At 32.4% G+C, this 16823-nt stretch overlaps 1 protein-coding gene across 1 annotated transcript; it reads left to right on the forward strand.

Annotated features, from left to right (window-relative positions):
* The first annotated feature begins 1210 nt into the window (after positions 1 to 1210).
* On the forward strand, positions 1211 to 14082 carry loj (p24 family member logjam). The gene is made up of 5 exons (XM_090105139.1): positions 1211 to 1453; positions 1562 to 1825; positions 2055 to 2173; positions 2597 to 2721; positions 13404 to 14082. Exons 1-4 carry the CDS (start codon positions 1241 to 1243, stop codon positions 2703 to 2705), a joined length of 705 nt encoding a protein of 234 aa, XP_089961265.1. The 5' UTR covers positions 1211 to 1240; the 3' UTR covers positions 2706 to 2721; positions 13404 to 14082.
* Positions 14083 to 16823: the final 2741 nt, after the last annotated feature.

Raw genomic sequence — 16823 nt, forward strand, 5'->3', positions numbered from 1 at the left:
TCAGTATACTGTGAAGCCGTTCCTTTATAGCCAGTTATACTGGTTACGATTTAAAACGGAACGCAATCCAGTATACTGTCAGCCGCATTTTTTGACGCAGCATTCAAATGAGTGTATTAAAGTTTTCTAGAACATAAAAATAAACTGTTTTGGAGTACTGTCCAATTAAAAATATTTTAATTAATATTGATTGTAAATTGAATTTATAATATAATAAAAGTAAGTACTTTTTCATAAAAAAGAATAAAAAAGAACTTTCAGCTCGTATTGAACATTTTCAACACAGTCTAATAAAGTTAATTTTTGCAATTCTTCCATTGTTTTATTTATTAATCCAAACTAATTACAGAACTTTAAAATTTTCTGATTATACTGTAGCTTTGTTTATAAGACGTTAGGCACTCGAGTGGTTTTGACTGATCATATTAATTATTACTTGCTCTGTGGACTGATCACGTGATCAAAGTACTGCGAGTACCTTACCTCGAAAACGCCAGTGCTCACAGTAGAATATGGCGGCGATTAATGACGTCATAAATTTCCCTAGGGTACTGCGGCAGTATACTGGCAGTCCATAACGGAACGAATTTTTCTACAGTGATAGCACTGTGCAGTGGTTGCAGTGCATAACGGAAGACGCCCTCAATAAACTGACACAGACGGAGGACCACAGACGTTTGTATATTACAAATATTTTTTGCAGCTGCGGTTCACACACCACAGCTTTACGTTTAGTGGTACCTCTATTTCATTATTTCGCTTTACCTACATTAATTATAAATTATTATAATTCTATCAATTTTCACAGAGAACTGTGGGTTATTCTAATTCGTTCCGATACGGTCGTACAAATATAATTTAATAAGATTTAGATATATTTGAGGACATAAATACAGCGGCACCACAGTCCACAAAGCGTAGTTTTTAGATTTTTTCTACACAAATTGATGTTATATAAAAATTATATATAGGTAATGTAGTTTTTAAATGCAATGCATAGTTTACATGCTATATTTATTACCGCCACCCTTAGATCATTATTGACCACAGTTATTGACCTAAGCCGCCACCTCACGCCATTGATATCGCAAAGATATCGCAACATGCACGGAAATATTATAGAAGTATTAGTATATATAATATATTGCCATGGCAACACGCCTTTTCAATTCAGCTGACATTTGACACGTATTTACAATGTCACTTCACAGCTGTCCTGTCATTCTGTCAGTTGGCGAAAATGGCTCGACGAACGTGGCATATGTTTACATTGATAACGATAATATTTACGATTTTATCACTCGCAGGCGACGTTTTTTCGTCAACAGCGGCACCATGGTACGAAAATCTACCAGCAGTGACTATGGATTACAAAGTCCACATCGACGCCGGCAAAGAGGACTGCTACTTTCAATACGTGCAGCCGGGTGCTACATTTTACGCTAGCTATCAAGTAATTACTTTCTCTATTTTATTGAACATGTGTTATAGTTTTATCGATTGAGTCGCTTTGATTATCTGTTAATTAAGGTGATAATGTGTGAACTTGTAATGTTTGTAGGTGCTGAAAGGTGGCGATGGTATGTGTGGGTTCGCGGTGCGGCACCCCAACGGGAAGATCGTTCACCCTTACGAGTGGCGGCAGAGCGCGGAGTACGCGGACCAAACTAGTTCTGGCGGCTACTACGCTGTGTGTATAGACAACCAGTTCTCGAGATTTGCGGGGAAACTAGTCAATTTGTACTTGTCAGTAATAAGATATGACATGTGGGAGAAATACGCGAAGGAGGTGGAGGAGCTAGACATGAATATCAAGAATTTTACAGTGAGTCTAAGAAATTCAAATTAATAACAAACAATATCTATGTTAATTCAATATAAGTATGGAAGCATGCATTTAAATTTAAATGTTTACTACATCAAGTCTAATTATTGTTTTCTATTATAACAATTTAATTTTGCTGCATGATTGCACATTGCATTATATTATCTATAATATTTTAAATCCGGCAAATCTATACCATTTGCCAATATACTTATGTGATTTATTACAGACCTCAATTCAATTTGTGGAGAGGAATATAAATGATATATTACAATATCAGTACCACTCAAGGGCGAGGGAGTCACGAGACTACAATTTGCTAGTCGATAATAATACATATGTGCTCAGGTATGTTCCATATTGTTTAAAAGCGATTGTATTATTGAGACAAATAGTTTCCGTGCATCACAGATGAAGTAAGATGAATACTAGGTAAACTTATTACTATTGAAAAGTAGGTAGTCATTGTATATTACAAAAAATATACAAGATGTAAATTCAAAGTCAAAAAAATTACTTGGATAGCATTTAAGATTATAGGCTTTATTTTTTAACACAATCAGCAAAACTTTTATAAAAATAAAATTGAATAACCTACATTACACTGAAATTAAAATTTGCTTATGTATTGATAAATTTCAACCAACAATTTTTCTATATCATATAATCAAAACAAATAACAATGCACTAAGTTATTTTTAAATCCAGCAGAACTAAGATTTTATACCAAATGAAGTTTTTTTTTATTTTAACTTTTTTCCAACTTTTCAGATGGTCCATGATACAAATCCTAGCCATCACTGCAACAGGCACACTGCAAGTCTTTTTCCTTAGAAAGCTTTTTGAAGTCAAGGACAACTCGTCTAAAACTAGAATATAATCAGAGATCTTATTTGTTAAGGTGATTGCAACGATCTGTTCCCAGCCAATATCCCGCTAGATGGCGCTGAATTCTACATTTCTAGTTTATTTGAGTTTTTGCGTAATTGGAATAGTCATCAAACCTAGGAATAGTCATGGCGGTTACTGAATATTATATTTTATTGAAATATGTTATATCATTGCCTTAAAATCCACCCAATTCGGTAAAATTATGCGTTTTAACATCTGTCATTGCATACAGGGTCGTTTACACACACAGACGTATACAAAAATGATAAAGATTTAACTCTAGATGGCGTGAATGTAAAGCGCGTCACACACGGTGAAGATACTACCTATAATATTTTATCTAATCTAGTAATATTTTATATTACAGTATCTTAAGGTATCCGGTATCAGCGTTCTGACCATCATTTTTCTTTTTTCGCTGTAGAACCGCCATCCTGTTACAAATGACCCACAAAGGAGAATGACCACGGGTGGTATCGGTAAAATTTTAGTTGTGCCACGTATTCGTTATATTGTTAATTCCTATTTGTATTTATAATGATCATATGTATCAATATTAAGTCTTAATTAAACCGGATAAATTGAAATAATAGTAAAAGTAAAAGTTTTTCTTTTGAAACATGTATGAACTTTCGCATTAGTAGGAAGTAGGATTGTTATAAAAATAAAAGTTATATTTGTTGGCGTAAACTATTTTATTGTAATTTTGGGAAATAAATAATGTCAAAATTGATTACCTACAATAAAACGCAGTTTTATTTTATTACCTACATTACACTATTGTTTTTTTTTTATCAAAACATGTATTTGAAGTAGCAAATATGATATTATGCTGATCCAAGCATTTTCACTCAAAACTAATATCACTAATGATTTGTAAAAGTAAATTATTTCAAAATACATTTCATAACCAACAAGTAAGAATAATTATTCATACAACAACAAATCAAAAACACTATTTACTATGGAAAAAAAACCAGGAAGGTGAAAAACATATTTACGATTTCGATGCACTCGACTTTTAGTAAAATAATAGGTAAAAATATTATTATGGTTTTGATCACAGACATATCTGTGGTTTTGATTTTAGCTACTAGTATCAGAAAGCTGCGTGTTCAATGCACGTCGGGGTCCCACAACTGTGGAGGAAGGAAGGTAGAATACCTCCATCGAATAAGTGAAGTTTCTCGACATACTCGATTTGCCGGCCGGCCTCAATGAAGATTGTCCGAAAGTTGTATATGTGCTCTGTAACGAAAAAATTTCGCTAGCGCGATTCAGAGTGAGGTGTCGTACAATATACCTAATGAAGTTTTTCATCTTTTTATTTTACTGCAAATACAAAATAAAAATTAAACAATGGTAATGTAAATTCTAAACAAACTACTACCAAAATACAATTAGAACAAAAATCATTTGACTTGTTTATTTCACCCAGAGGCCAGAGGCGGCTCGTGACAAAATTGTATAGGTGTTCACTTGAAATAAAACAACGAAAATACAATAGCGTTCGGGATGATTTATTACAAAAAAATGAGCACCACATTTTATAAATGTCTATAACACTAAAAATTACAAAGTACAGGCTATTTCAAAACGAATTCAATGACTAGGTATCAATAATTAGTAAATCACCGAATTTGCATTCGCGAGCGTAGGTATCCATAGTGTTTGTCACTGACGGTCACTGACCTCTATAACTTATAGTTATAGAGGTCAGTGGTGTTTGTTGTGTAAACATGTATGTATTTGAGTAGTTAGTAGCATATTATATTCTGAATTTCTGATCCATGCCTATTCACTCAAAACTAATAACACTAATGATTTGTAACAGTAAATTATTTCAATAGGTAGGTATTTGAACATTTCCCAACAAGACGTAAGAATAATTATTCGTAGGTATACAAGATACAATAACAAATCTAATACACTATTTATTATTTTATTATTTACTAGCGGTCCGCCCCGGCTTCGCCCGTGGTACATGTTTACGTTTTCTCTCCATAAGAAGCTAGAGAGCTAGCGCAAAGCTACCTGTATGTATTTGACCAGACCTGGATTTTTGTGTGTTGATTCCCCTATACCTACTATACATGAGATGAGGAGTCACTAAGCCCAGAGTGGTGGACGGGGCGCGCGCTTAGGTAAGACAGGTGGAAATTTTTGGCGAACTTTGAAACCATTTGACCACGTCTGCCATTTTGATATTTGAAAATAGATTATTATTACTATCGGAAAATAACAATGGCAGACCATTATCACGCGGATAACATTCTGGCAGACACTTATGAAAGTGCTGAAAAAAATACAATTTTGAAAGTATTTGACCAGATCTGCCATTCATATATTTTATTTATTAGGGTCTTAAAAACTTATTTTCGAAACGGATGACATTTTCATTGCGTACAGACTTCAGCAGACAACAAAACTTTACAGACTTCAGCAGTCAACAAGACTTAGCTTCTACATGGTCAGATGTATATATGTATTACGTTCCCTGACCTTACATCAATGATTTACTTTATTAATGTTTTTATGGTCATTTACATTTAATTTTGAAAACTATGGAATAAAATTTATAAATTTGATGATACAAAACTAAATATACATTTGTAAAGAATCTCAAATATAAAGTTGTGTTGCAAATAACAAATCATCATTTAAATATTTAGTTTATTTCTTTATTTAAGAAACAATTAACAATTACAAAACAACATAAAAAAAACACGCATGCATTTATTGAAATGTTCATTCATCATCACTATCGTATGGCGTTGTGTGACTCGTCTTCATAATCCATTGAATCGGATTCTGTAAAAGTAAAACGTAAATTATATAATAAAAGAAATGAGTCATTATAAACTTACCTAGTAAGGCAATGCCTTTGATGTCGCACGATGCCGCCGCGCCGCCAGTGTAGGTACTTCTGCTGCTACATGAAAATATGCTAGGGTTGCAACAAATGGGAAATAAAACAATTGTGATTATTACTATTATGATGTAATCATTTATTCATATTATGTACATTCAAAACAATTGCTATTATTAAATCTGATGTAATTATTTTTTCATAAATATATAATTATTATTAATTACATAATATATTGCACTGTGAAATATTTACGTATCACTTTATTTTTGATGTTCTTAATTGTCTTTTATAAAATTTAAGTGACGCATTCGCATTGGGATCAACAATCCGATAAGAAAAGAATGGAGACAACATATACATAGCTTTGATTTCAATTCTACAGATACAAAATATACAATCTATCTAAAATGATACAACGGATGTTTCCTGCGTTTTCTCGTCAAAATACCGAAACAACGTAATTATTGTATAGTAGTTGGGCGTGAAAGTAAAAAAACAAATGAAAAGTGTTTTCCATATGATTATTTATTAAATTTACGCGATTAAGAATAATTTCAACGATACAATTTAGTAACCGAGAATTCAGAGGATTAAAGAAAATACCTGCCTGATCATTTTATCAAACTCTAAAAGAATTATGGTTATTTCGCATCACTCGGTTTATTAGTTTGGTAATAATTATTAAAGGTAGTTACAAGTTACAACCCTAGCCATTGAGTCGAACGGTAGGCAACACAATATCGACTTTGTGCGGGTACATATGGTACATTTCTTCTTGCTGTGAAGCGTAATTATTATTATTAAGATTTTTTAGGCTATTTTGAATCAGCTGTTCTAATTTAATTCTAGAAATTTATTAAAACGTGATTTTCTTAAAAGTATATTATGAGTTTATAAATACCTCAACCAATAGTTATTGTGTCCTATCCTCATTTCTTTATATCTTGGTAGTTAACTAAAGTGTTAAATTTACATAACCTCAACAACAACATTTACACTGCCACTGCACTAAAACTAAACTAACTAGCTCTCTAGCTATAAGAACCATCCTCGTACTTCAAGGGATATAATAAAAAAAGAATTATCGAAATCGGTTCAGCCGTTCTCGAGTTATGCGCTTACCAACACATTTTGCGATTCATTTTTATATATAAGACTAGCGGTCCGCCCCGGCTTCGCCCGTGGTACATGTTTACGTTTTCTCTACATAAGAACCATCCTCGTACTTCAAGGAATATAATAAAAAAAGAATTATCGAAATCGGTTCAGCCGTTCTCGAGTTATGCGCTTACCAACACATTTTGCGATTCATTTATATATATATATACTAGCGGTCCACCCCGGCTTCGCCCGTGGTACATAATATTTACGTTTTCTCTACATAAAAACCATCCTCGTACTTCAAGGAATAAAATAAAAAAAGAATGATCGAAATCGGTTCAGCCGTTCTCGAGTTATGCGCTTACCAACACATTTTGCGATTCATTTTTATATATGTATAAGATAAGATTATGTGAAAATAACCAGGAAGGTGAAAAACATATTTACGAAAACATAGTAACATAATACCTATGGCTGTCGCTACAATAATTATATTTCAATTTTATCTTTTTATACCTAGTAGAACTGGCCGACGAATAAAAAAAATCGTATTAGAATAAATACAATAAATTACGGAACAAAAAAAGGATTGTAACATGATTGTAACTGAATTGAAATTGAATTGAAAAATTGAATTGAAATGTTTGTTTCTGGGCGCACCGTTTTCGACGACGCGACGCGCGACGTAAGCGTATAGGTATAGGTACCTACTTTGCTAAAACAAACTAATAAAATTGTGTGTCTGTCTGAAAATTCGGAAAAGCATATTTTGCAAGTTTGTAATTACTTTGATAGTTTACCGATTTATAATAATTGTAATTGTAATTGTATAATATATAATTTGCAATGTGGTGAAATTTCATAAAAATCACGGGCCAATTTTTTGTTTTGAATCCCACCGAAAATATAATTGCGTTATTAGAATAATTAATTACTATACCTACCCACGATCAATTATTACAATATAGTCTCAAATGCATACTAGAGAAATATTGCAATTTGATTCAATTAAAATGCATAGCATACAAAAATAAATTCACAACACAAGAAATTCCGCGCGCAAATCATAGCGCGTGTCAATGAAATCAAGAATGTTTTATATCAAGCCGACGCGGACGACGACGCGACGCCGAACAAAAGTACCTACGACGGACGACCACGCTTCGAGTTGCCAAACAACATGAGTAATAAATTGTTTACAAAAAAAACAAGTTTTCCATTTTTCTGTATGAGTAGACAGAACTTCAAAACGCCACCTGCTACGGTTTATATTATGAACGATTGTTATAAAAATAAAAGTTATATTTGTTGGTGTAAACTATTTTATTGATCAATAATTTTGGAATTTAAAATTGTCAACATTGATTACAATAAAACGCAGTTTTATTTTATTACACTATTGTTTTTTTTATCAAAACATGTATTTGAAGTACCATATAATATTATGCTGATCCAAGCATTTTCACTCAAAACTTATATCACTAATGATTTGTAAAAGTAAATTATTTCAATATACATTTCATAACCAACATGTAAGAATAATTATTATTATTCCTACCTACAACAACAAACCTAAAACACTATTTACTATGGGAAAATAACCAGGAAGGTGAAAAACATATTATTATTTACGATTTCGACGCACTCGACTTTTAGTAAAATATAGTAGGGAAACATAATATTATGGTTTTGATTTTTGCTACTAGTATAAGAAAACTGCGTGTTCAAACTACTTGTTTGTCTGTCTGAAAATTCGGAAGTACTTTGGTAGTTTACCGATTTATAATAATATTGTATATATCGTTGTTTAAAAAATATTCAAACACAATAAAATATGATATATGTACTGATTTATCACTGGTTTCAGTGATGAACTGATGAGTCAATTATAGCCACTATACTTTCGTCATACGTGTGTATGATTGATGTGATTTGCAACGTGGTGATATTTCAGAAAAATCACGGGTCAAATTGTCCCACCGAAAATATAACTGCGTTATAAGAATAACTATACCTACGATAAATTATACCTACATAATACAATATAGTCTCAAATGCATACTAGTGAAATATTTTATTTGAATCAATAAAATAAAAAAATAAATAAAAAATAATAATAATACAAAAATAAATTCACAACACAAGAAAATCCGCGCGCAAATCATAGCGCGTGACAATGAAATCAAGAACTTTCGAGCCGACGCGGACGACGAAGGAGCCTAACAAAAGTACCTACAATCATAGGCGGCTCGTGACAAAATTGTATGGCCGTGTTCACTTGAAATAAAACAACGAAAATAGGTACCTACAATAGCGTTAGCAGTACAAAAAAAATGAGCACCACATTATAAATGTCTATTTATACACTAAAAATTATAGAGTATTTCAAAACGAATTCAATTATTATTTAGCAATAATTAGAAAATCCCCGAATTTGCATTCGTGATCGTATTCATATTGTTTGTCTACACTAATATTATAAAGAGGAAAACTTTGTTTGTTTGTTTGATTGTAATGAATAGGCTCATAAACTACTGGACATTTTACCAATGTTTGCAAGTTTGTGATTACTTTGATAGTTTACCGATTTATAATAATTGTATACTTATATCATTGTTTAAAAATATTCAAACACAATATGATATAGGTACTGATTTATCACTGGTTTCAGTGATGAACTGATGAGTCAATGTTAGCCACAATACTAATCACTTTCGTCATACATGTGTATGAACTATGATTGATGTGATTTGCAATGTGGTGAAATTTCATAAAAATCACGGGCCAATTTTTTGTTTTGAATCCCACCGAAAATACATATATTACTAATTGCGTTATTAGAATAATTAATTACTATACCCACGATCAATTATTACAATTTACAATATAGTCTCAAATGCATACTAGAGAAACATTGCAATTTGAATCAATTAAAATGCATAGCATACAAAAATAAATTCACAACACAAGAAATTCCGCGCGCAAATCATAGCGCGTGTCAATGAAATCAAGAATGTAATTTTATATCAAGCCGACGAGCGACGACGCCGAACTAAAGTACCTACAGTACCATTTACCTTCAGTGTACAATACAGTTTACAGACCTACGACGGACGAACAATAATGAGTAATAAATAAAAAAAAACATAGTTTCTAAGGTCATTAGTTTTATTTTATTTTATTGTTATTTTCTTTGAACGATTGGAAATGAAATTACTCAAGTTTTACACAGAACTTTGATTTATTAGAATTATGCTCATTATGCATAAGAGCGTTTTCAAAAAAAAGTGTACCCCTCACTTTCGGCCTGTCCCCTGTGTTTCAAGTCGAATAACAAGTAAAATTTATATGATGGCTAATTATATAATGCTTGAAAAGTATTAAATACATCATAATTTGATAAATGCAAACAATTAATTCACGGAAACATTGCGTACTATTTTTTAACCTTTTGACCGCCAGAGCAAAAACGCATCGCCGTGCCCTCCACGCCAAGCCACAAATTCAATGAGATAACCTTGAAAATAGTAGGGAGTCCAAAATGTTATCGATAAACATAATAATTCACGTCTGAATATTTGAATAAACAGCTTATAACACAAAAATAATATTTATTTAACCTCATCTCCTACTGTAAAAACTTAAGACCACATTTATAGCAACTATCAACAAAAAAAATCAACCTTTTGAGATACAAAAATACATATAAAATTGCAGCAAGTTACAGCACTATTCTCTATCAGTTACGCCCCATTGGCATGTATACATGCCAATGGCGCGGGCTACCATCCTTTTTTTTATAATCTCTCGCTTCTGATTAGGGATGTGTAGCTGTATATTATTATAACTTATCGAGTTTATTTATTAAGTTTATATGAACTATAGGTATTATTGTGGAGTGTTTATTTGTAAATATCAAAACAACTATTACCTTTAAATAAAGGGAATTGCATTAAAACTACATATTTATTTTCCAATCATTTAGTTTAATACTTGAGTTATTACAAATACTAATTATATGTAGGTACCTATTTAGGTCAATTACCATATTTTGATATGACATAGCGACAATTTGTATCATAAGAATATTCTAATAAAGGCACTGATTAGACTTATTAGGTAATAAATTTTGAAAACTGCTCGCTCACTCGCCCGCTACTCGATAAAATATTTTTACAACTTTCCGCACTTAACAACACGGCACGCGCTTACGACGTCACCAGTCCGACATCTATTCATGTCAATGGCGCAGAAGGGATTGCATATCGATACTGTGCTAGGGATGCGCATGATTGGCGAAAAGGAAAATATTCAAATCAACAATATCCACAATATAGACAATATGGTATTATACCAAAGAATGTAGTATTTACCTTTTTTCTCAGTGACTAAGCTTATATATTTTTTTTGTAGTTATTACAAAAATTAAGCGAATTAGAGTAATTTCGCTGAAATTTTATTGAAGTTACTTGAATATTACACTACATCACTAGTAGGCACGTATACATGTCATTGGCGCGAGAGAACATGCTTTTTTAGCCATTAATTAAGTTATTTTTTGTCATCAAATATTTGAATAACTACTTGGCAATTTTGTTTACTGTGTACAATTATGTAATAACTGGGGATTCAGTTCATAAACTGTATAAATAAAACACGTAAAAGTAAAGGTTTAATATGTTTAATTTGTATTTATCTATGATCTGTTTCTTGGCATGTATAGGTGTCGTTGGCGCACAGGGCACGATTGCGCATGACATCTATAGATGTCATTGGCGTTCAAAAGGTTAAATAATCATTTTTAAAACTAAAGTGTCAGTTTTTGGCGTGTCCCCATCCAAGTTCTTCGATGTTAGAGAAGCGATTCTAAAAAGTTTTATACCAAGGTACCATAAGTTTTAGTGTCATCTAAAAGTACATTTATTTGCGAATCGTCGCATGTAGTTCATAATTAAGGCCTTATAATCGTTTAAAAGCAATTTGATTTCCAAAAATATCTTAAAAAGTGGTACCGACCGGACATGTCGGGTTTATCACGGCTAATAATGCCACTTACAAATTTTAGATTACTATTTGAATTTTATAAATGGCAAAATTATCGTTTACTTTCACCGTCCGCTAATTTAAAAAAGCTTATTTTCAAATACAGTTCGAGTAAAACAGAAGTGTTTTGTGAGTGCAACGGCCGTTGCAATTTCTACTGTCTGGTTTGAGACATATTATTACTTGATACAGGGAAGTAAACATCGTTTAAATACTTTCAGAAGATGAGCAATATATTCATTAACCGTTATTTACATTTGATAATCAGTGTAGGCACATTTTTTCGTCAGAATATAATTTTGACTAAAAACTGAAAAGAAAACGTCACGTCAGTTTTGCAACATTTTGCTTCGTGACCTATAGGCTGACAAGAAAAGTCGCAAAACTGCAGCATAAAGCCAAGTCTAGATTGTCATTGTAATATTCTTCATAATTTTTATAATTTTTTCATATTTTTAGGTTTCACTGATCTCGGGACCAAAAAGGACATGTATAATTTGCAAAAAATGGTATTGCAATGAATGCGTTGGTCAGCAGGTATACCCTGAATACATAATATGTGATACATGTATGGAAAGTTAAAAGGTGTAGGTAGTGTAACTCTGAGTTTTACCCTAAAATTGATACTGTGTCAAACTATGTGTTGGTGTATTTTTTTTATGAGACTTAAATAAAATTTTTGTAAACATATTCTCGGTTTTATTTTAACCATGTTAATTGGATTCAATATAAACCTAGCCTTATGAAAAATGGTCTATCGGTTTTGCGACAGTCCCCCGTTTTGCGACAAGAAAAATTTTAGTTTTTACATTTTTTTATTATACGAGACACAAATAATTTGATTTCAATATTTAAAATGGTTTTACTGTTCCGAAATAAAATAACCACTTTGCCGATTTTAATCGAAATGTATTAAGTATCGTAAAAGTAACGGCTACTTTGGCATCAGCTGTGGCAAAACAGAACTTAAAGCTCGTTTAATAGGAATTTTATTAATTTGTCGACTTCAATTTTCTATTTTTTAAATAATGTATGTTATAATCTTCGTAACACAATCAAAATATTTTGCGTCTTTCTTCGTAGTTAATAGTTACATGAGCATTAATGACTGTCGCAAAACTGACACTTTTTTTCACAGTCCCAATTTATTTTGATGATTTCTCGTAAAACAAATTAATCTGCAAGAAATTAAATACAATTTCACTTACTATGATGTATATTTAAAATTTCTAAATCAAAATTTCATTAAAAATGCAACATTTAAAATTTATCCATAAATTCAGGCATGGTACACTTTTTTTTGAAAACGCTCATAAGATAACGAACGCGAATGCACGACATCTAGCGCGTCAATGTCTAAACATCGCCTTTCGTTTAGACATTGACGCGCTAGATCTGTAATAAGTATATAGTCTATGCGCTAGATGTCGTGCTTTATGTCGTGTTTCGCTTGGCAAAAGTCACGCACACTACTGTAGAAGTGTCAAATTTTTCCGGTATTTTACTGTTGTTTTTCTAAGTAAATATTGTAAATTATTGATTAAAAAGGTCGAACGCGCACACATTTCATTATAGAGAAGTGATAAAATGATTAGTTTTAAAGAAATAGTGTCTGTGTTAAGTGTTTAGAGGTAATCAAAAATGTATGGAGGGACGGTCGGAACATCAACCTTAACTAATCATTCCTTGTTGATCTTTTTCTATTATTTCTGATCTCTTTATAACTTTCAATCTTTGTTTCGCACGCATTTAGCTTTTAAAGTACAATTCCATTTAGCTGTTGTAATTTTATTGTTATAATTCATTGAGGTATTATTACTACGTATAGAGAGGAAGCCACGTACAAAATCTGTGAGTCAACTAGTGAGTCATAGATTACGCGATGAGTCTGTGACGTTTGCCTCTAACTCGTGTTACAAAGAGTGTAGTAGCGATGCCCTCTCTAGTATGTAGTACATAGTAACTCAATGTTATAATTTGACTACTTATTTTAAGGCTGGAACCAATAATTTTATTATGCAACTTTATGATGATCAATTGTTTTAGATTTTACTATTAGCAAGCATTTTTATTTTTAGTTAACTATTAAATAAATAAAGTAATTTATTTAACACAAATTCGAGAAAAGACATTTTAAATATATTTTTAGAAAGTATTTATATATATATTATATATATATCTATGGCGTATCTTTTTTATTTTTTTACTGATTTTAATTGTAAGATAAGGGAGACGTTCATAATGTTATGATAAGAATAAATCATTAAACACAATGTTATAAATTCAAAATGAAATCAACGAATGTTGTGTAACTACTTAATGTTATGAATTAAATATTTTAATTGACAAATGTTGTTTCGTTTCTGTACCTATGTCCCGATGTTTTATTCCTTTTGAGTTAAGTACTTATCCCTAAAAAATTTAGAGTATGAAAAACTACATGACTAGTGTCATTCCTGATCTATGTATTTTGAAATTAAATTGTATTGAGATATTCTCTATTATTCAATCCCTTCAGAAATAAAGCTAAAAAATCGGCAATAGTCAACACATTAGCTTTTTAGTTGTCTCGTTTTGTATATAAAATCCACGGTTCTCATATTCGAACCCTCTATGTGGTGCACATACAAAATATAGTTTAGATTCTAAACTGGTAGGTAGGTATATAGTTATAGTCGTAACTCGTAGGATTAAGGTTAGCTCAGACCGAGACGCGACAATACTGGAAGAGGCCAGTGATTTAGAGGCGCATCGCATTATCGCGAGGTTAATTTTACTTGTTCTAAACTTTAGAACTTAGATACAGATACAGATAGAAATATTTCAACAATTCCGTTAAACCGTTATACTTAGGTAGAAAATAAATTAATACAAGAACTTTTCATCCTTCTATCCAGTATCCAGTAGTTTTTTTTGGGAAGAATATCGTAATGACAAAAACAGCTGTAGTGTGAAACAACCTTTACTTTTAGTGCAATAAATTGTATGATCGTCATAAAACACGAAAATTTTCAAACGCACATAAGCGCCGTGCCGCACTTGGGCAAGTATTGAAGGACGCACTAATGCGCCTAGCCGCACTGGGTAGACTTTCTTCAACCGCGCATACGCGTTCATAGCACCACACGAAATATTTATTGGACGCTCATGTGCGTTTGCCGCACCGGGTTAGTGAGCTATTTACTACGCATCTGCAAATAATTCGCAATTAATTCAGCAGGTAATGCGTTAAGGGAAAGTGTATATTTGCATACATAATAATAGTACGACATTGTAAGGGGGAGGTGCAACGTAGATGGGAGGGAATGACTTATAGCAGTTGCGTTACAAAGAACAGATTCGTTTGTTGTCTTAAAATTTTTTGGTCATATTGAGAACTAGCTGTGCCCCGAGGTTTTACCCGCAGTGCTCCGCTCCTGTTGGATAAATGGGCTATCTAACACCAAAAGAATTTTTCAAATCGGACCAGTACTTCCTGAGAATAGCGCGTTCAAATGAACAAACTCTTCAGCTTTATAATATAAAAGTATAGATCACACTTTTCCTAACGAAAGCTGTGTCGGATAAACTCGATTGGCTTGTGATATTGGTCAATTTTGCTTATCATATGCTATGGCAGCTTAACCGTGAGATCATGGGCGTAGCTAGCCATGGGCACAGGGTGGGGCAAAAAAAAACCGGCCAAGTGCGAGTCGGAGTTGCGCACCGAGGCCGAGGGCTCCGAACAAATCTACTTTTTATTATGTTGTAATTCTAAAATGCATGTTTTAGCAATTTTTCCTTTATCTGTGCTATAAGACATTGCTTTTAATCATGGAAATATATCCAGGGTGTCCCACTGTTGGTACACTAAGCTCAAAGGAGGTTATAGTTTTGCATACGCTGAGTTCGTAAAAAATACTTATAAAATTCCAGACGCATTTTTTTTCAAATAGATGAATTATTCTTAAAACTCTATGTGTACACCCATAACAAGCAACCCGCCCAACTTTGCCACTGCACGTGAGCTATCGTTTAATATTATGTTTTCATAGACAAAATGCTCATATTAGCGAAGCGGTATATATCGGCTGCGCGAAGCTAGAGAAAAAAACATGGATTTTCAGGAAAAATTTAGCAAAAAATTTTTGACGTAATTTTGTTGTTTAAGTATTTTTTTCGTGATCAGTGTATGCAAAAATACAAGTTCTTTCGCGCTTAGTATACCAGTAGTGGGACACCCTGTATAGTATGACCCATATTTCCGTGCTTTTAACCAAATTTCAAGACTTTGTGTTCACGGGAAGTACAATGTAGCTTTTGATTCCCTTGCGAATGTCGAAATTTGCGATAATTTGCAGCATAAAACGGCTGTACCTTTTGATTTTTTTTAAGAGACCGTAGACTTGAGTATTCGATATAAATTTCAGCTTGATACCTCCATGCGTTCCTGAAAAAAGGGTGTTGACAGACAAACAGACAGGCAGACTTTGTTGTCCGTCTGTCTGTCTAAAAATACCTTTTTTTTCAAGAACGCGTGGCGGTATCAAGCTGAAATATTATTGAATAAATCAACACAAAAGATACAGTCGTTTATTTTGCAAATTTCATCCCTATTATATAGTTTATCTTTCTACTTTCGTTTACCTTTTTATCCTAAACATGTCTATGTAAATGGAAAAATAAACCATTTCAAATCTTAGAGCATTAAAATGCTCTAAGTTTCAAATGGTAGACATAACCATAGACAAATATAACCTAGACATAACTCAGTAAATAAAGCATTAACCTTGCACTTCCGATTCAATTTCATTTTTGTTTTAGGTTAAGGGTCACTTATTGACCATAAAAATACAAAATGCTGATAGATCCAGGTGGAGCTTTGCTCGCAATCTTATAGTTTTTGACCGATATCTCGAAAACTATCCACTTTAGGGCAAAAGTTACATCGACTTTTTTGTAGAAAGTCAAATTTCGCATCTTTTATATTCTGTAAACTTTTTGTAAAACTTACTGCTTACGGTTTATGGACTTTAATGAACCGGTTTATCGTTTTTGGCTAATAACTCGTAAAATATTGGATTAATCAATAAAATGCATGTATGTAGTTTT

This window comes from Colias eurytheme, chromosome 9, assembly GCF_061535395.1.
Source record: "Colias eurytheme isolate Ceu_HAF_F1 chromosome 9, ilColEury1 Martin Lab GWU primary, whole genome shotgun sequence".
In the NCBI taxonomy this organism is placed as follows: Eukaryota; Metazoa; Arthropoda; class Insecta; order Lepidoptera; family Pieridae; genus Colias; species Colias eurytheme.

Coding starts and splice junctions, on each gene's coding strand:
- loj (XM_090105139.1), top strand. CDS start 1,241: ATGGCTCGACGAACGTGGCATATGTTTACATTGATAACGATAATATTT. Junction 1,826..2,054: donor TGAATATCAAGAATTTTACA/GTGAGTCTAAGA, acceptor GATTTATTACAG/ACCTCAATTCAATTTGTGGA. Junction 2,174..2,596: donor AATAATACATATGTGCTCAG/GTATGTTCCATA, acceptor CCAACTTTTCAG/ATGGTCCATGATACAAATCC.